Here is a 21,693-nt window from a genome sequence, read left to right on the forward strand (position 1 = left end):
AGTTCTGTATCTGGATTTATCCTTATTGCCGGTCTTCTAGGTACATTACTTGTACTATAATCTATTGGTTGGGGATTAGGATTTGTCTGTTGAAATGGGCTAGCACTTGACGAGTTAGGTGGTTCTAATTCTGCTAGTTCTTTATAACTTATTGTAGAACTTAATACAGATATTGTGTCTTCATCTTTTCTTTCAAGAAATAGTTTTTTATTATTTCTATATCCTAAATTATCACTTCTTTCAAAACAATTTTTAAAATGTTCTATACATTCTTCTATTTTCATTTCATCTTTTTGACATCCTTTACATTTAAAAGTTATATGTTTATATTCTTCTGCTAAATTTTCAGCTTTTTCTATTACCATATCTACTTCATAACCTTCTTGTAGAATTTCTATATTCATAAATTCGCTTTCTGTTTCTATATTACTTTCTGTTTCGACATTGTCTAAATTTCTTTTAGTTGTATAATTATAATCTGTAAATCTAACTGAAATTTCTCCTTTACTTGTAGTGTATAATAAATGAGAGTCTGGTGTGAGGATTTTTGGTTTATTAGATTTATTTAGATTCTATTCTAAACCTGCATATACTTCTGGGTCTATTTTTATTGGTTTTATTAAACTTATGCCTTTATTTTTCATTATTTCAACTACATCATTTACTTTAAGTTTAACTTCATTCCCCCTCTGAATGCTCAGAAATCCACTGTACCAGATGTTGGTGCAGCTAATCCGGCTCAAACAGTAACTAGGAAAGATAAATCAAATCCGTTAAGGGCTGTCACTTTGCCAAAAAAGTGAAGATGAAGCAGGACCTTCATCAAAATCTCATAAGACTAGTACCTTAAAAAAGACATTAACATAAAAAAAAAGGAATAAACAAATTGAAATTATTGTAAAACAGACATTAGAAAAATTCTTTAGTAGCCAAGAACAAGATAAGCATATGGATAATAAAGACAACCCAAGTACAAGTACAGATAGAGTAGTTCCAGACATGAATAGTACAGACGTTAATATTCCAAAATCATCAGACAAAGAAGATGATATATTTGAAGACAGTCTACTCCAAGATGCTCAGGATCCCTTTGAAGATGATGACTCTGGAATGAGTTTCGACACCATAGCCCTGCACAACTTAGACACATAAGCAGACAAAGACAAATAATAAAGGAGATTGATATTATAATTATAATTATGATAAGAGTGTCATGTGGGTATGCCCATGAATTCAATTCAATTAATTTTTAAAAGAAGTATAGGTCCTCAATGGTTGACATAAAATTGCGGGGGGCGGGAGGCAGGAGCAGAGCCACATATGGTTAAGTTATTCGTGTTGAACCTCTTTTTATTTATTTATATTTATATTTCATATTTTGAACCCTCAATAAAATTTTTTGCTCCCAGTGGAGGGGAAGAAGAAAAAAGGTAACCCATTATTCTTGCAAGACACAAGGATAATCTTGGAAGTTTACATGATTTGATTCTGCACTTTATCAAACTCGCAAAAGTTAAAGACAAGTTGGGCCAAAACGTGACGCAACAAAAAAGAAAAAAAAAAGAAGATTATATGTGTTGTTACCAAAGTCTAAAAGCAAAAAGGAGATAATGTGATTATTAGATTCTTTTTCTTTCTCTAAAGAGATGCTTTCGCAGTTTGCATGGCCAGATTTCTCTCCCACGTCCATATCCAATATCACAATAATATATTCAAGAAAAAGAATCATTCATCAATAAATAATTCAATCATCTTCCTTTAAGCACTGGACCCCACAATCAAAAACTGTGAGCTTGTGATTTTGACACTGCTAAAAGCAACTCTTGCATATTTAGATTACAGATTAATTTGGTCAAATCAACTAGAGGAAGAAAAATTTAAACAGTGAAAAAAATGAAACATAAAAATGGACAAATATTGTTAACTTGCTTTCCATTTGTAGTGGTGTCAAGTGTCAACATACTAAAAAATCTTTATGAAAATTGAAAGCAAATTGAAAAAGGTGAAGTAGAAAGATCAAGTTGAATTCCTTCTACCTTTGGAAAAAGCAGATTTCAAAATATTGAAAAGAAATACATCATAGGAATGTGAGTGAACAATGCACAGAACTCCATAATAACAAAAAGTTAAAGGTAATCCAAGAAATATCAATTAAGATCCACTTTTAGGGAGTCTTGAACTTCACTGAAATACTAAAAAATTATACCAAGTTTATCAAACAGAACACTGCTTATCTTCTTCTTCATTTTCCATGGGTTTCCTTTTACAATTCTTTGTTTTACTTCTTTGCTTCACTTCACCAATTGTGTGTCAAGTTACAGGTATGTCTTCTTTGTATCTTTACCCTTCACTATACCACATAATCTTGAAGTTAAAAACCAATCTTGGCTTCAAATAACCTGAATTTCAAAAGAATGAAAAACATATTTTCACATCTTGAAACAACAACTTGATTTTCATTAGGTCAGAATAGATCAGAGGGTTTATGTATAGACCATACCTATCAGTTGAAAATAAATTTTGGTCATGTCAATATGTTTACTTTAGGTACTATGTACTCTAAGAACCTTTTAATCTTGTCAAAATTTATATGCTAGTAGAAAATAGTGAACTTCTAGTGTTCCTTGTTTTTTTTTTTTTTTTTTTTCATTTTTTGAGGGGTTGGGTGGGTGGTGGGGTGGGGTGGGGTGAGGTTATCGCATAATATTGGTTGAAGATGAGCTTAAATGGAATGATATAGTCAGGGAGGATTCATGTAGCCTAGTCGCTTGGAATTGAGGCATAGTTACAACTAACTTGATTTGGTATAATATTGGTTGGAGGTGAGCTTAAATAGAACGATATGGTTGGTGAGGATTCATATAGCTGATCCAACTCTCTCGGGATTTAGGCATAGGTATGACTAACTTCAGTTTCATTCGGACAAGATAAATGGCTGGCAATCTTGTTCATGAAATAAAGCTTTAATTATGCAGAGTTTGTAAGTATAGATTGCGGAAGTGCAAGCAACTATACGGATGCGAGTACAGGATTAACATGGAGTTCAGATGCTGGAATGATGGAGCATGGAAAACCTGTTGTGGTAGTGAATACAAGGGTAAACTCACAACAATATCAAAGGCGAAGAGACTTTCCAGCAGACAGCAAGAAATACTGTTATACTTTAAACACCAAGGAGAGAAGGCGATATCTTGTCAGAGCAACATTTCTATATGGAAGTCCTGCAGCAGAGGGAACATACCCCAAATTTCAGCTTTACTTGGATGCAACTAAGTGGGGAACTATAACCATTTCAGAATCTTCAAGGATATATGTGAAGGAAATGATCATAAGAGCACCTTCAAACTCGATTGATGTGTGCTTGTGTTGTGCAACAACAGAGGTCCCTTTCATATCTACTCTTGAGCTAAGACCTCTAAACTTGTCAATGTATGCCACAGACTATGAAGATAACTTTTACTTAAAAGTGACAGCAAGGGTGGATTTTGGAGCTCTAAGCAAGGAACCTATAAGGTATAGTACATTCTGGAAATATCCTTTAGCCATGTTTGTACATTTTCCTGGTCCCTATGTTTTCTAAGAGTTTTTAGGTCCTGTTAGTAATGTATATGCCAATAGAAAATATAGTGAACTTAACGTAATGCTTTATCTTTATTTTTTAATAATAATATTGGTCTTATATGCACTTATATATGGAGCCACATGGTCAGTGAGGATTCATATAACGTAACTTGCATAGGAATGAGGCATAGTTGTTGCTGTTTGTAAGGTGATACAAAAGCTGATAAGCCAAAAGTTAAGATTTTTTCAGCTCTCACAAGATTACAACATGAATAGATCTCTCTCACAGGTATCCTGATGATCCCTATGACCGTATATGGGATTCGGATCTAGTAAAAAGGCCAAATTTTCTAGTAGATGTGGCAGCAGGCACAGAAAGGATCAACACAACAAAGTACATAGATACAAACACAAGAGAATATCCACCCGTTAAAGTAATGCAGACTGCAGTTGTTGGGACTAAAGGAATGCTCAGCTATAGGCTGAATCTTGATGACTTTCCAGCAAAAGCAAGAGCTTTTGCATACTTTGCTGAAATTGAAAACTTGGGGATAAATGAGACCAGGAAGTTTAAAATGGAGCAACCTTATGTCCCGGATTACAGCAATGCCGTGGTGAATATAGCAGAGAATGCAAATGGAAGTTATACTTTATATGAGCCTAGCTACATGAACATATCGTTGGATTTTATACTTTCATTCTCCTTTGTGAAGACGCGTGACTCAACTCGAGGTCCACTACTAAGTGCAATGGAAATATGTAGATATGTGCAAATTGCTACAAAGACAGTTGAACAAGATGGTACAATGACCTTTCTATGCTTAGTCTAGTTATTTCTCTTTGTCCATCTACGGTAATTGTTCCACTTCTACACATATATTTACCAAATATAGCTAATTGATTTAAAGCTTCTACTTGGAAGTGAGTACTCTCAACGCCTTCCGCTCCATGTCATTGGGAAGTGATTGGACAGATGAAGACGGTGATCCTTGTATACCCACGCAATGGGAATGGGTGACTTGCAGCACAACTTTTCCGCCGAGAATCACAAAATTGTGAGTTATGTTGGTGCTATATGATATATGGATATAATGCTAGTCCTTCAGAAGAAACTAAAGGACATTATTTGCAACTACTATTAACCAGTGTCCTGCTATAATCCGACAGAGAGATATAGAGAAGAAATGAAGAAATAATACCTCAGATTATAGTGCTTAAAGTTATGTCTTTCGTAGTCAATCTGACATTTTACTTTGATTTCATCAGAACACTATCAGGCAAGAATCTTATGGGTGAAATTCCCCGTGAGCTACAACATATGGAAGGATTGACAGAGTTGTAAGTTTTCTCATAAAACAAGTCAAATTTTAATCTTATACCATTTCAGTTCCTCATATTTTCTATTCTATAGGTGGTTGGATGGAAATTCCCTGACCGGACCAATCCCTGACTTGAGCAATCTTGTTAATTTAAGAATTATGTAAGATCATTACTAGTGGCTCACTATAACTTCCATTGTTAGAACTTAGAAGTAAATCTTTTTCTTTTCTGCTTTTCCTTTTAACTAGATTATTGTATTTTGTCAACATGCAGACATCTTGAGAACAACAAGTTGACTGGTCCAATACCTTCATATCTTGGAGGTTTACCAAGCTTATTAGAACTGTATGTTGTGATATAGATAACAAAACTTTAACTTGATTTAGTGTACACCGCTTCGTAATTCGGTTGCTTCAAATTTAAAGTATCCAAGATGAATAGTTGGTAGTTTTCTTTATATTTTTTGCTTTCATCCGACACCTTGTATCAGTCTTGGAAATTTTGTTTCTTTATGGCAGAGATGTCCAGAATAACAGCCTAACTGGAGAAATACCATCATCTTTATCAACAGGAAAAGTAACTTTCAAGTAAGTATACCTTTAATTCTGTACTAGATTGTAACCATAATACCATGAGAAGATGTCAGCAACTAGATCAAAGTAGGAAAATTTACTATAGACTGATTATATTCCTTAGTTTGGTTATCTATGTCATAACAAATGTTACTTTCCCCAACTATGTCAGTCATCTAGCATTTAGATATACAGAGTATTTTTTATGTCACATTATGCTAGGAAAAGAGAAAATAAAATTCATAAATTTTGATAAGTTCTTGCAATGAGAACTAGGAAGTAACATTTACATTTATCTTTGAACATAGTTAGGGAAAGAAATTTTCTTGCACCTTCTGCAGCACCGCATGGATGTGTGTGTGCACAGATGGAGCTCTGTTACAATCAGGAAATGAACTTCACTTGAAAATGTGTTTCCTGTATCACAGATATGAAGGAAATCCTTATGTAAGACCCGAGTCGAAGCATAGTACACGTTACAAACTGATACTAGGATCTTCAATTGGAGGACTTGTGATTATAATTCTTCTATTTGCCGCCAGTATATTCTTTTTGTGCCACTTCAGAACTAAAGTATCTCATCAAAAAAGTGACACAAAAGGTGCAGACTTCCCTAAAGTGTCTTCTTCACTTCTAATTCTATTGCTCCGACACCTTTTCATACAAATCACTCCTTCTATACCACCCAGGTGAATCTATGCGCTCGAGCACCAAACCCTCAACAACTTATTCAATTGCAAGAGGTGGATCCTTAATGGATGAAGGTGTGGCATATTATATCCCATTATCTGATATAGAAGAAGCGACTGAAAATTTTTCAAAGAAAATTGGAAAGGGGAGTTTTGGACCTGTTTACTATGGAAGACTTAGAGATGGGAAAGAAGTTGCTGTCAAAACTATGGCAGATTCATCAAGCCATGGAACCAAACAGTTCGCTACAGAGGTATTATCGTGGTTGCCATACTTTTGGTACCATCTCAATGAGATAAAATATGTCAGTTTTCTATTTGGAGCAACTTATTTAAGCTGCTGATTGGCTTTAAGCCCAAATAATAGCAGCTGACACAGCTACGGTAATAAGGACTAAGAAATTTCGTATAAGCTAACACATTTGACACGATGTAAAACTGATCATAAGTCAGACTTCATAAATTATATGCCATAACTAAAGAAACCACTTTGTAACTCATCATAATCGCAAACATAAGCTTAAGCTGGATGAGCATAAACAATGCTGCTCGTTTAAGTGTTTCAAACTTACCTCATTTAAACTTGAAAGAAAATCGATTCTTTATGTGTTTGATACTTAGATGTTGTAAAGGTCAAGGAGCTGAGAAAGCAGACTACCGTAATTTCCCAGATGGATGAAGCCATTTTCATCAAATATTTGCAAATATGAATTACATTAAAGGCAGTGCGTGTTAAATATGTTAACTATATGCTGGAAGAAGCCTATAAGAACAACTAAAAAAGTAAAATAACATTTTTTTCTCCATTGAAGTACTCAAAACTTATTGATGGATTATATTATTCCTGTACAAAATAGACAATAACTTCATGAGATACTTCTTTGGGTTGGAAAATTATTCCATTAGTAAAGTGACATACTTGCAGGTGGCTCTCTTGTCAAGGATCCATCACAGAAACTTAGTTCCATTGATTGGATACTATGAGGATGATCATCAACGCATGCTTGTCTATGAATACATGCATAATGGAACTTTGAGGGATCATATAACTGGTATGCACCTTTATGTTATACTATAATTGCTACACATTTTTCGGCGTATTTTCCTCCATGAATTGAACTTATCACGCCACAATTTTGAAAATAGAATGCACTGAGAAAAAGCATTTGGATTGGCTAGCACGTCTTTATATTGCAGAAGATGCAGCGAAAGGTTACCCAAAAATTTCATTGTGAAGAATTTAAAGTTTGTATTCTCCTAGTTAGCCCTGAATCACAAATTAATTGTTTGAGCTTCTTCGTAGGCCTTGAGTACTTACATACTGGATGCAACCCCTCTATCATTCATCGAGATGTGAAAACAAGCAACATTCTCTTAGATGTAAATATGCGAGCAAAAGTATCTGATTTTGGACTATCAAGGCAAGCTGAAGAAGATTTAACACATGTCTCAAGCGTGGCACGAGGAACTGTTGGCTACCTTGATCCTGAGTAGGCCATAATCTATCATGAGATGGAATATTTTGCTGATGATTTTCATTCTCCATCCTCATTTTTCTCCATTTTCAACAGGTACTATGCAAATCAGCAATTGACAGAAAAAAGTGATGTGTATAGCTTTGGGGTTGTCCTTTTGGAATTGATCTCTGGAAGAAAACCTTTTTCTACTGAGGAATATGGTGCTGACTGGAGCATTGTTCACTGGGTAAAGTTCATCATAGCTTTTTCTATAACTTTTAAGGAACGATATATCATCCACTGGCATCACGTGTTCATAATGCATATAAATTAGTTTTCAGATATCTCATCTACATAAATCACAGTAAGTATCAAAGCAAGCCAGCTAGAAGTATTATTAGGTTGTGAAATAAGATACGGGGCATAGCTCCAGTACAAAGTGCAGAGAAGCACAAGATATTAATAAGAATCTGACGAGGAAATAAAATTAAGAGAACATAATGTTTTTAAATGTCAGTCCATTGGTGAACACGATAGCACAATATAGTTCTGTCTGGCTGAGAAAAAAAAAACTGAAAAACAAAAAACATGGTTCTTTTCTCTGGGTAGCAACTGAGAATAGTCTACCAAGTTCTGAATGAGCAGTAGTGTGTATGCGGATAGCTGATGTGTGCTATTAAGTTGCTAATTGGGAAAAATGAAATAAATTGAACAACAAAGTTTGATTACAATCAATGATCATCAAAAAAGCATGAGGACTAATAGAGTTCACCGAGGTGGAGATCATCTCTAAAGAGGAAATATTCATTATGTCTTGCAGTAATAACTTATCAGCAGAAGTGTAACTCTTCAAATTTTTAATTTGTTAAGTTGTGCATTTCCTTTCTTTTGATCTTATTGCTTGAATATTACTTGTACTAAGCACAAAGTTTGTTGGGTTAAGTTAAAAGTGTGAATGGAAAATGGATGGAATTAGTGGAGGGAAAAATGAGATCACACTTAAAAAGGAAAGTGTACTAAAAAATAAGGAAAGTCTACTAATTCTCCCATAATGGTGGGAGAAATAAACTTTCATGTGTTCTTATTAAGAAACACATCTCCACATGGATAGTGAGGCAAGAACAAAGAGGTGTCTCGCGCCGTCGTCGTCGCTCGCTCGGCTTCAGCTTCGGCTTCGGCAAGTGATCAATGAGATTAATTTTCCGGACAATTTATTTGAAACTTGGGAAAAATCTAGTCCGAAAATCCAAGGAAAACGCAACAATTTTTTCCTCCATTAACAAGCATGCAGAAACGCTGAAAGTTGCTCGGAAGGGACACAATTTTTCGAGTAAAAGACACTATTTCGGGAAAAGGGATGACTGTTTGGATGGTTATGACTGTTCGGGAAAGTAAAAACTATTTCGAATGGACAGACATGACTATTCAGAAAAGATACACCTTTCCGATGAACCATTGCCTCCTTTCTGAAGGGGCACTTCATGGCTATATAGACCTGCATTTTCCACAGGTTTAGTACAAAAATTTTTTTGGATTACAAACACTTCTTGTCTTCTAAAAACTCTATGTGATCATTGTCAATTTTCTGCTGAATACCTCTCAATATTGAGAGTTTGTCATTAAATAGAAAATATTCAATGATTACATCCCTAAAGATTCGTCTTCCTATCCCTAAAGATCAGCTTTTCTATCCCTCTAAATTCGCTATTCTATCCCACCAAATCTGCTCTTACTAAAGTCACTATTATTCTCTTTAACTACTAAGTCAAATCTATGTAATTACACTAATATACAACAATATATGATTACATGAATACACAATATTTACATCATGCTAACATCCCTCCTCAAATTGATATTGGTAGATCAAGAAGCATCAATTTGCCGACGAGAAACTGATGTCGTTGTCGTGCCATTGATTTTGTAAATGCATCAGCTATTTGAAGATCACTGGACACGTACGGAAGAGTAATGACACCTTTATCTACAACTTCTCGTATATAATGACAGTCTACTTCGATGTGTGTGGTTCGCTCATGATAAACCAGATTAGTAGCAATCTGAATAACACTTGTATTGTCACCATGGAGAGGAGTATGATTAGATTGAGGAAATCCAATCTCAGCAAGTAGTCCACGAAGCCACACAATCTCGGAGCAAGCAGTAGACATTGCTCGATATTCAGCTTCTGTTGAAGATTTTGACACGCGGTTTTGCTTCTTACTCCTCCAAGATATCAAAGACTCTCCAAGAAACATGCACCAACTAGTAACCGAACGACGAGTGTCAGAACATCCTGCCCAATTAGAATCACTAAAAGCATTAAGACGAATAAGCAAACCACTAGGAAAGAATAATCCATGATTAGATGTTCCTCGGAGGTATCGAATGATGCGACGGACAGCCACCAAATGAAGATGACGGGGAGCTTGCATGAACTGACTAACTTGTTGAACTGCAAAAGAGATATCAGGCCTGGTAATAGTAAGGTAATTTAAGCTCCTAACTAATTGCCAAAATATAGTTGGATCAGGAAGAAGATCGCCTTCGTCCAAGCAATACTTTACATTCAATTCTAATGGAGTATCCACAGAGGAGGAATCCTGAAGACCTGCCAAAAAAAATCAAATCTTGGGTATATTTGTGTTGATTTAGAAACACACCGGATGAATCACGATGAACTTTCAAACCCAAGAAATATGTAAGAGTACCAAAATCTTTCATATGAAAAGAATCCTTAAGTTGCTGTTGCAGGCTAGTGATTAGTGAAGAATCAGTTCCTGTAATAATAATATCATCGACATATACCAAAAGAAGAACACAACCTGTGGATGTTTTCCGAAGAAACAAAGATGAGTCATAGTTGCTCTGCTCAAAAGAGAATTATAGCAAAGTAGACCGAAATTTGTCAAACCAAGCTCTGGGAGCTTGTTTTAATCCATACAAAGACCGCTTCAACTTGCATACATCTGATGAAGGCAATGAGAACAAACCTGGTGGAGGTTTCATATAAATATCCTCTTTGAGATCACCATGAAGAAAAGCATTTTTGACATCCATTTGATGAAGAGTCCAGTTTTGTGAAGCAGCAATGACAACAATAGTTCTCACCGTCGTCATTTTTGCTATCGGTGCAAAAGTCTCTTCATAGTTCACACCATACTCCTGCTTGTTACCAAGAACAACCAATCGAGCTTTGTATCGATCAAGAGTTCTCTCAGAATGAAATTTAATTGAATAAACCCATTTACATCCAATTGGATGGACATTTGAAGGACATGAAGTTCTTCCTCCATTGCCTTCTGCCAACATTCATGCTTAGAAACTTGTGAGTAATAAGTTGGAATAGAAATGATGGTTAAAGTAGATGAAAAGTCATACCAATTAGTAGTACGAGATACTCTCGTAGATCGTCGAGTGGGCTTAAGAGGAGCAGGCCTGGAAGAATTCTCAGATTGTGGTGCAGTTTTAGGTGGCGGATCAATATCAGGAGGGGTAAAGTTAGCCGCTGATGTTTGTACACAAATCCGGGTTTGAACCTCTTAGAAGAAGATGACAAATCTTCAAAAGTAGGAAGAAGAAGAGAAGTAGGAGATGACTCAACATGAGTAGAAAAAAAATACTGATTCTTAAAGAAAACAACATTTCTAGAAACATGAAATTTATTAGAACATGGATCATAACAGAGAAAACCTTTCTGTGAAGTACTATAACCCATAAAGACACAGTTAGTAGACTGAACAGAAAGTTTATGACGCTGAGAAGGAGGAAGATGCACAAAACAAATACAACCAAATGCATGAAAGTTATCATAGCTTGGATTTTTGTGATAAAGACGAAAATGTGGAGACTCAAGATTTAACACTTTAGATGGCAACCTGTTAATTAAATAGACAACAGTAAACAAAGCTTCAACCCAATATTTAGATGGGACAGAGGACTCAATCAATAAAGTACGAGTGACATCTAAAATATGACGATTTTTACGCTCAGCGACCCCATTTTGTTATGGTGTATATGGGCAAGAGCGTTGTGAGACAATTCTTTTGTCAAGCAAAAAATTTTTGAATTCATTTGACATATATTCTCCACCAGAATCAGATCTTAATAATTTGATACAAGTAGAAAATTGAGTCTTAATGTAAGCCAAAAATATCTTGAACATGGAAAATACTTCAGATTTGGTACGAAGAAAATACACCCACGTAAATCGACTATAATCATCTATGAATGTCACAAAGTACTTGAACTGAGCATGAGAAACAATTAGTGAAATACCCCAAACATCACTATGAACAACATCAAAACACTTTGTAGCACGACTACCCAAGTTAGGAAAAGGAAGAATTTTACTTTTGCCTAATTTACAAGTAGAACAATCAAATGAAGTAGGGGAAAATTGATTTTTACTTCCTAATAAACCAGAATTTGATAAATGAGACAACACAACAGAATTTGGATGTCCTAGACGCTTATGCCAAAGCTCAGTCTTATTAGCCGTAGAAGTACAACAAAAGATATAACAGGAGGAATGGAAAATTGTATAGGAAACAATCTTCCAACTTTAGGCCCCTTTGCGATTATCATCCTCGACACCTGATCCTGCACAAGACAACCATTACGAGAAAAATTTACATCACAATTGTCATTAACCAATTGTCCAACTGAAATAAGACTAGTTGAGAGCTACGGTGAAACAAAAACATTCTTGAAAGTTGGAGCAATATCCCCAACCTTGGTAATGGGTAAATTACTACCTTTAGCAACTTGTATTTGTGATGAACCTTGATACTTACGAACATTTTTTAGCATGCTTGTTGAGTTGGTCATATGATTGGAAGCACCAGAATCAACAATCCAAAAATTAGATTTAACATCAATACCTTGTAATCCCAATGCTGAAAAGGCTGATATGTTCATTTGTTATACCATTTCAGGAGTAAGAACTTGTCCTGAAGGTCCTGAAGATGAGTTCTCAAGAGTGGAACCATTTATTGCTGCATGAAAATTATTTACCTTATGATTTTAAGATCCTGTGGGACACTCTTTGATAACGTGTCCTTGTTGTTTACAATAATTACAGAACTTCTTGCCACAATTTCTAGCAATATGGCCATATTCCTTGCAATTGTAGCATTGAGTTCTATTCATATCCCTGCTCATACCTTTACCTTGAGCAACAAATGCAACAACGACATCATTTCCTCTTCTGAAAGTATTTTGTGTGACATAACGCTGCGCTTCACGAAGCAATTTCCTAAAACAAACATCCAGGGAGGGAGACGGGTCACGATTCATCAAGTTAGAGCGAACACTCTCAATTGCAAGGAATATGGCCCTATTGCTAGAACAAACATCCAGGGAGGGAGACGGGTCACGATTCATCAAGTTAGAGCGAACACTCTTAAACTCAGAGCGTAACTTCATAAAAAATCGATCTCGTTGCTCATGAACTTGCTGAATTACAGAGAGAGATTCGAAAGGTATTTTGGCATAAACAATATCTGTAAATTCAGCTCATAAGTTCTGAAATCCAGAATAATAATCCTGAATAGAATAACCTCCTTGAGAGTAATTTGCAATTTCATACTCTAAGTGAAAGCGTCGGGCACTATTATCTTGGTTGTAAACCTTTTGTAAATAATCCCACATGGCCTTAGCTGTCTTGTAAGACCTGAGATTAGAAACAATAAGAGGGTCAATTGACCCTAAAAGTCATGTCATCACTCGAGCATATTTAATCTTCCATTCACCTAACTTTGTAGGATCAGTAGGAGCAGGATCAGCTCCATCTATATGACCCCATAGTTCTTTTCTGGAGACAAATAACTGAAACTGAAACTCTAATGACGAAAAATTCTTTCCAGTGAAAGTGAAACGAACACTGAATGATTCAAACTGATATGAACTCATAATTATGAAAACTTGAAACACTAACTCAAAAAGAACAACTAAAATGACCAAGATCAAAGTCCTAGGTGTTAATTGTTGAGGAACAATCAACAAAAACCGAAATTTTCAAAATAAATTTTGAAAGAAACCACAAATGAACTCTATGAAACAAGATAGCCAAGAAAAGGCTCTGATACCATGTCAATTTTCTGCTGAATACCTCTCAATATTGAGAGTCTTGTCATTAAATAGAAAATATTCAATGATTACATCCCTAAAGATCCGTCTTCCTATCCCTAAAGATCATCTCTTCTGTCCTTCTAAATCCGCTATTCTATCCCGCCAAATTTGCTCTTACTAAAGTCACTATTATTCTCTTTAACTACTAAATCAAATCTATGTAATTACACTAATATACAATAATATATGATTAATATACAGTATTTACATCATGCTAACAATCATCTCCCATTCAATGAGTTTGTAGAATTCGATAGTTTGAGGTACCGCTATTGTCGGATTATAAGCCATTTTATCCTGGGAGGAAAATTCCACAACCTCGGGTACTTGAGAGGAATTATTTCCGTAAGAACACTCCGTGAATTCGGAGGACTTGGCTTCTGTTTCATTTATTTCTTAAGTATAACACACTTTTTTGATAGTTTGTATTGAACTTGTGTTGAAGGTGTTGAAAAAGTTCATAAGTCTTCTTGAAAAAGTCTTGAACTTGTGTTGAAGTTTAGTGTATAAACATACAGATTTTGTGTACCAGATACAATAATCTTAAGGAAATAAATCGTAATATGTATTGTTTGGTTTCTGGAGATTAAAGCTTTACGCTTTCTACTCCGTTTGAACTTAACAAGCGATTTGAAGACATAAAAACTTCATCACAAGTTAAAAGTCATTTGGTTAACGATTGAAAGTGATATAAACTTCATCGTTAAACTAGAAACAAGGGGTCTTTAAAGTTGCTACAACTTAATAAGGAGTATTTCGATATACTAAAGTTGATTGTCTTTTTGTGATAGGAAAATGACTATTGACAGTCATATGAATGATGTTGGGACGAGTATGGCAGCAACAAATGTTGCCACAACGAGTTGTACGAGTGCTCCGCAGCCAATGGCACCAGCGGAGAAACTCGAAAAATTCACGGGTGTTGATTTTAAAAGGTGGAAACAAAAGATGTTCTTCTACCTTACAACCTTGTGTCTTCAAAGATTCACATCTGAAGAAGCTCCAGAACTGCCCGAAGAAACTTCGGACCAGGAGCGATTTGTCGTTATAGAGGCATGGAAATATTCTGATTTCCTATGCAGGAATTACATTCTAAGCGACCTCCAAGATGACCTATACAACGTGTATAGTGGAATGAAGATGTCAAAAGAGTTGTAGAGTACGCTGGAAAGAAAATACAAGATTGAGGATGCTGGAACCAAGAAGTTCTTTGATGCAAGATTCCTTTGAGTATAAAATGATTGACAACAAGTCTGTTGTATCTCCAGTACAGGAACTGCAAGTTATCATCCACGATCTCCTTGCGGAAGGTTTGGTTGTGAACGAGGCGTTTCAAGTCACGACAATAATAGAGAAGTTGTCACCTATGTGGAAGGACTTCAAGAACTACTTGAAACATAAACAAAAGGAGATGACAGTTGAAGATCTCATAGTAAGGCTGTGCATTAAAGAAGACAATAAAGTCGTAAAAAGAAGGTCGAAAGGAAATTCTGCAATGAGTGGAGCAAACATTATAGAAAACGACCACAACAACTCGAAAAAGTGGAAGAAAGCTGGACAAGAAAACAATCAACCTAAGAAAAAATTCAAGGAAAAATGCTTTAATTGTGGCAAGACTGGTCACAAGTCAACAAATTGTCGTGCCCCAAAGTAAGGCAAAAAGAAGGACCAAGCAAATATGTCTGAATCCAAGAACGAAATGGACGATCTGTGTGCCATGCTGTCTGAATGTAACTTGGTGGGAAATCCTCGAGAATGGTGGATGGATTCTGGTTCCACTCGCCACATTTGTGCAAATAAAGAGTTGTTTGCTGCATTTGCTCTGGCTCAAGGCGAAGAGAAGATCTATTTGGCAAACTTCGCAACTACAAAAGTTGAAGGAATAGGAAAAGTCTGTCTGAAAATGACATCAGGGAACGTGTTGACTCTTAACAATGTCCTGTATGTACTGGAGTTACTGGAGTTAAGGAAGAACTTTATTTCCGTATTACTTCTTAATAAAAACAGATTCAAATGTATTTGTTTCCGGAAAAATTGTACTTAGTAAAGGAGAAGTGTACGTACGAAAAGGCTACCTCACCGAGGGCCTATTTAAGATAAATGTAATGAATGTTGCTTGCTTGAGTTTAATGATTTGTGGCATAAACGATTAGGACATGTCAATTACAAAACATTGTGAAAATTGATTAACTTAGAAGTTTTGCCAAACTTTGAGTGCAATAAATCAAATATCAAACATATGTGGAATCTAACAATGTCCTGGAGTTAAGAAAGAACTTGATTTCTGTATCACTTCTTAATAAAAACGGATTCAAATATATTTGTTTCCGAAAAAATTATACTTAGTAAAGGAGAAGTGTACGTAGGAAAAGGTTACCTCACTGAGGGCCTATGTAAGATGAATGTAATGAATGTTACTTGCTTGAGTCTAATGATTTGTGGCATAAACGATTAGGACATGTCACTTAAAAAACATTGTGAAAATTGATTAACTTAGAAGTTTTGCCAAACTTTGAGTGCAATAAATCAAAATATCAAACGTATGTGGAATCAAAGTATGTTAAGCATCCGTATAAGTCCGTTGAAAGGAATTCCAATCCCTTAGACTTGATCCACATGGACATTTATGATATGAAGTCAACACCATCTCGTGGTAGGAAAAAGTATTTTATAACTTTTATTGACGATTGCACTAGGTACTGTTATGTCTATTTGCTCGATAATAAGGATGAAGCAATAAATGCGTTTAGACAATATAAAACAGAAGTTGAAAATCAGTTAGAGAAAAAGATCAAAACGATAAGAAGTAATAGTGGTGGAGAATATGAATCTCCCTTTGCCGAAATATGTGTAGAGAATGGAATTGTCCATCAAACTACGGCCCCGTATTCATCTCAATCTAGTAGAATTGCGGAAAGAAAAAACCGAACCTTAAAGGAAATGATGAATGCCTTACTAATAAGTTCAGGTTTACCGCAAAATTTGTAGGGGGAAGCTATCCTTATAGCTAACCGAATACTCAATAGAGTGCCCTATAGTAAGACACTATCAATTCTATATGAAAAATGGAAAGGAAGGAAACCCAACTTGAAATATTTCAAAGTGTAGGGGTGTCTAGCAAAAGTCCAAGTTCCTATGCCTAAAAGGGTGAAAATAGGACCTAAGATAGTGGACTGCGTGTTCATAGGATATTCTAAAAGTAGTAAAGAATGGCGATTTTTGGTTCATAAATTCGAACATCCGGATATCATTGAAAATATGGTAATCGAATCAGATAATGCTGAATTCTTTGAATATATTTATCCGTATAAAACTAGACATGCACAGCCTAGTAGAGGGTCTAAACGACCTCGAGATGAACCAAGTGAGGATGTACATAATGATGAGAATCTAAAACGTACAAATCAAAGAACTTCAACTTTATTTGGATCAGATTTTGTAACATTTTTCTTAGAAAATGAGTCTCAAACATTTAAAGAAGTGATGTCGTCTTCAGACTCATCCATTTGAAAAAAGGCAGTCAATAGTGAGATTGATTCAATCTTAAGCAGCCATATGTGGGAGTTGGTTGATCTTCCTTTAGGAAATAAACCTTTAAGTTCTAAATGGATCTTCAAAAGGAAAATAAAAGCGGATGATACTATTGACAAATATAAGACAAGACTTGTAGTAAAAGGCTTCAAACAGAAGTAAGGCCTTTATTACTTTGATACATACTTGTCAATAACAAGGATAACATCAATTCGGATGTTAATTGCCTTGGCGGCGGTATATGATCTTGAAATCTATCAAATGAATGTGAAAACAACATTCCTTAATGTAGAATTGGAGGGAGAAATTTACATGGAACAACCCGAGGGTTTTGTGGTTCCTGGTAAAGAAAAAAAGGTGTGAAAACTAGTTAAGTCACTCCATGAACTAAAACAAGCACCTAAACAGTGGCATGCGAAGTTTGACCAAACCATATTGGCAAATGGATTCAAGATAAATGAATGTACTAAGGGGTCGTTTGGTAGAGTGTATTGGAAAGTTAATGCATGCATTAGTTTAATGTGTATTAGTAGTACCTTGTTTAGTATATTTTTTTACCCTATGTATAACTAATGCTTGCATTAGTTATTCACTTTATTGTGTATTGAGGTGTGTATTACTAATACCTCAAAATCCATTACATTAGTAGTGCAATGGATCTAATGCATGCATTAACATGTTTAAAGACATTATTATCCCTCAAAAAAAAATTTCGCATCCTTTCCAACATATATATTGAGGGTATTATGTAAAATTTTTTTTTTTTAGAAATTATATAATTTATGTTATTTTTAATACATCGAACCGAACAATGCATAAGAAAAATACAAGCATAACTAATGCAAGTATAACTAACACCACCATTTCCAATACAAGCATTACTAATACACTATATTTTACATTATTCTTATACACTCTACCAAACGACCCTTAAATGTGTTTACATTAAAGACACTCCAAATCACAGGGCCATTGTTTGTTTGTATGTGGATGATATGTTGATCATCAGTAGAGACATTTTATTTCTAACATAAATGCTACGAAATGAATACTTGAAAGCAAGTTTGATATGAAAGACGTTAGAGTTGCAGATGTGATCTTAGGAATGAGAATCTATAGAACTCCATAAGGGTTGACATTTTTACAGTCTCATTACATCAAAAAGGTGCTTAACAAATTCAAGTATTTGGAATTTGGTATTGCCAAGACTCCATTGGATGTGAGCTTCGCACTTCAAAAGAATAAGGGTGAAAGTGACTCACAGTTGGAATACGCAAGAGTGTTGGGATGTTTAATGTATATCATGAATTGTATACGGCCAGACATAGCATGTGTTATTAGTAAGTTGAGTCGGTACATGAGTAATCCTAATAAAACTCATTGGATGGCAATGAAAAGAGTTTTGAGGTATCTTAAATACACTCAAAATTATGTTTTGCATTATTGTAAATATCGCGCGGTAATTGAAGGATATAGTGATGCAAATTGGATCACTGAATCAAATGAAGTAAAATCCACGAGTGGATATGTATTTACTATAGGTGGAGGAGCAGTCTCTTGGAAATCGTCCAAACAAATATGTATTGCTCGCTCTACAATGGAATAAGAATTTATTGCATTAGATAAAACCGGTAAAGAAGCAGAATGACTCCAGAATTTCTTGCAAGATATTACTTATTGGCCCAAACCATTGGCAACAGTATGTATAGACTGTGATAGTCAAGCAACAATAGGTAGGGCAGGGAGCATGATGTACAAAGGTAAATCTCGTCACATAAGACGGAGACATAATACCGTTAGAATACTTCTCTCTAGTGGAATTATCACTGTTATGTGAAGTCAAAGGGTAATGTGTTGGATCCACTTATAAAAGGCCTATGTAGAGGGAGTTGAGAGAACATCCAAGGGAATGGGTTTACGGCCTAGCATAAGTCAGCATGACAATAACTCTACCTAGTAGACTGGAGATCCCAAGAGCTAGGTTTAAAAAGATCAAACAAAGTTGTGTTTGACGGTTCAACATTGATAATATACCCAATCATTCTCATGATGTAAACAATGTTTAGTAAACAAGGATAAGACTTATGATGTGAAGTCTTTTAATGATTATCTAAATTTGGCAGATTTGACCAAATAATTTAATCTATAGGATTGAACGTTTAGAAATCACCTATGTGAGGGCGAAGTAGAAGCCGCTTCAAGGAGAATGTTAGTATAGGCCTATTCTATAAGCTCTCATGAAATCGAGACGTGTTCATGACTGAAATGAACAAAACGGTGAGAACCATAAATGGTAAAAGATTGGTTGTGTGACATGTGTTGTCTAGGTGTATATTAAAGCTCCACAATTCAAAGATATAAAATCTATCGATTGACCGAGTGCATCCGATGCATGTTCACTACGGAAAGTTCAAAGGGAAACCCACTTATCCAGATGCAATCAGTCTTTGCTTGATGATCACATACTTGTCCGTAAAGTTTTACAAAGAGTAGTCATTCCCCATTCATGTGGGGGATTGTTGGGTTCAAGTTAAAAGTGTGAATGAAAAATGGAGGGAATTAGTGAAGGAAAAAATGAGATCACACTTAAAAAGATAAGTGTACTCAAAATAAGAAAACTTTACTAATTCTCTCACATTAGTGGGAGAAATAAACTTTCATGTGTTCTTATTAAGAAACACATCTCCACATGGATAGTGAGGCAAGAACAAAGAGGTGCCTTGTGCCGTCGTCGCTCGCTCGGCTTCGGCTTCGGATTTGAAAAATGATCGATCGATGAGATTAATTTTTTGGACAAAATTTATTTAAAACTTGGAAAAAATCTCGAAAATCCAAATAAAAACGCAGCAATTTTGATGGTTGTGACTGTTCGGAAAAGACACACTGTTTGGAATGGACAGACATGACTATTTAGAAAAGATACATCTTTTCGATGAACGATTGCCTCCTTTTCGAAGGGACACTTCATGGCTATATAAACCCGCATTTTTCAAAGATTTAGTACAAAAAAAATTTCTAGATTACAAACACTTGTTGTCTTCTAAAAACTCAGTGTGATCATCTCCCGTCAGTGAGTTCGAAGAATTCGATAGTTTGAGGTATCTCTACTGTCGGATTGTAAGCCATTTTATCCTGGGAGGAAAATTCCGCAACCTCGGATACTTGAGGGGAATTATTTCCTCAAGGACACTCTGTGAATTCGGAGGACTTGACTTTATTTTTGTTTCATTTATTTCTTAAGTATAACATACTTCTTTGATACTTCGTATTGAACTTGTGTTGAAGGTGTTGAAAGACTTCATAAGTGTTCTTGAAAAAGTCTTGAACTTGTGTTGAAGTTTAGTGTATAAATATACTGATTTGTGTACCCGATACAACAAAGTTATTAAGGCAAACTGATTATCCACTGATGACAATCTTAATGAAGTGTGTGATCATCTCATCTAAATGCTTAAGCAGTTATAGAGCACACATTTGGAGTTATATTATGCTTCGACAGATCTCACTAACAATATTGCAGGCAAGATCATTGATTCGCAAAGGAGATGTCATAAGTATCATGGATCCTGCACTAGTAGGGCATGTCAAAGTAGAGTCAGTATGGAGAATAGCGGAAGTTGCAATACAATGTGTGGAAAGGCATGGTACATCCAGGCCAAGAATGCATGAAATTCTGTCAGCCATACAGGACGCAATCAAGATCGAAAAGGGGATTGATAAATTGTCTTCATCAGGCAGTTCAAAGGCACAATCTTCCAGAAAGACACTCTTAACAAGTTTCCTGGACGTAGAAAGCCCTGATATATCCAATAGCTCACTTACCCCGTCTGCTAGGTGAACAAGTAATCAACAAGATTTACCATTGTCAATCACTAGTGTTTAAACTTCATGGTTTATGTCCTTTCTTAACGTCCTGCTTTTTTCTTGGATGTACATTAGTACATAGTGAGTATATTATTTTTAACTGTACATTAACACAGACTAATGTAGGACTTGACACGCTGACAAGTATTCATATTTTGGGTGTGTAGACATCGAATTTTCGTGGACTCTACCAGAAGAATTCAATTTTTGCTAGAGTTCTTAGAGTTACTATATCCTAAATTTAGCTTGGTAAACTTAGCTTGGTTCTGCTCTACTCTAAACCTTAAATTGCTCTTATATAAATGCGCAAATATTCGCTGAAAAATGCACCTCCAATATCTCACAGAATTAATGGGATATTCATAAAGAGATCAAATATCTCGAATATCTCTTGATAATTCCATAAACTCATGGAATATCACATAGCATTAAAATCCTCTCTTCTTGATAATCAAGAAGAGCCGCATACCCTCTTTTCATGAAAATCAAATCCAAATATTTCTACGTTCGAGAAATACGTCACAAATAACCCTTGAATTACAGGGAAAATTCATATCCAAATCTTCC

At 35.4% G+C, this 21,693-nt stretch overlaps 1 protein-coding gene across 4 annotated transcripts; it reads left to right on the plus strand.

Annotated features, from left to right (window-relative positions):
- The first annotated feature begins 1,890 nt into the window (after positions 1 to 1,890).
- On the plus strand, positions 1,891 to 21,339 carry LOC107847454 (probable LRR receptor-like serine/threonine-protein kinase At1g67720). 4 transcript variants are annotated; one of them, XM_016691712.2, is made up of 15 exons: positions 1,892 to 2,321; positions 2,976 to 3,513; positions 3,851 to 4,362; positions 4,484 to 4,616; positions 4,828 to 4,899; positions 4,973 to 5,041; positions 5,155 to 5,226; positions 5,400 to 5,468; positions 5,882 to 6,054; positions 6,143 to 6,396; positions 7,068 to 7,194; positions 7,289 to 7,354; positions 7,446 to 7,632; positions 7,714 to 7,846; positions 20,783 to 21,339. In XM_016691712.2, exons 1-15 carry the CDS (start codon positions 2,252 to 2,254, stop codon positions 21,098 to 21,100), a joined length of 2,793 nt encoding a protein of 930 aa, XP_016547198.1. In that variant the 5' UTR covers positions 1,892 to 2,251; the 3' UTR covers positions 21,101 to 21,339. The 4 variants fall into 4 exon arrangements, with proteins under 4 accessions (XP_047254763.1, XP_016547198.1, XP_016547200.1 ...); XM_016691714.2 differs by having other exon boundaries at positions 1,893 to 2,132; XM_016691713.2 differs by lacking the exon at positions 1,892 to 2,321 and adding an exon at positions 2,681 to 2,896.
- The last annotated feature ends 354 nt before the right edge of the window (positions 21,340 to 21,693 follow it).

This window comes from Capsicum annuum, chromosome 11 (assembly GCF_002878395.1).
Source record: "Capsicum annuum cultivar UCD-10X-F1 chromosome 11, UCD10Xv1.1, whole genome shotgun sequence".
NCBI lineage: Eukaryota > Viridiplantae > Streptophyta > Magnoliopsida > Solanales > Solanaceae > Capsicum > Capsicum annuum.

Coding starts and splice junctions, on each gene's coding strand:
- LOC107847454 (XM_016691712.2), top strand. CDS start 2,252: ATGGGTTTCCTTTTACAATTCTTTGTTTTACTTCTTTGCTTCACTTCA. Junction 7,355..7,445: donor TGCAGAAGATGCAGCGAAAG/GTTACCCAAAAA, acceptor GCTTCTTCGTAG/GCCTTGAGTACTTACATACT. Junction 7,847..20,782: donor ACTGGAGCATTGTTCACTGG/GTAAAGTTCATC, acceptor ACAATATTGCAG/GCAAGATCATTGATTCGCAA.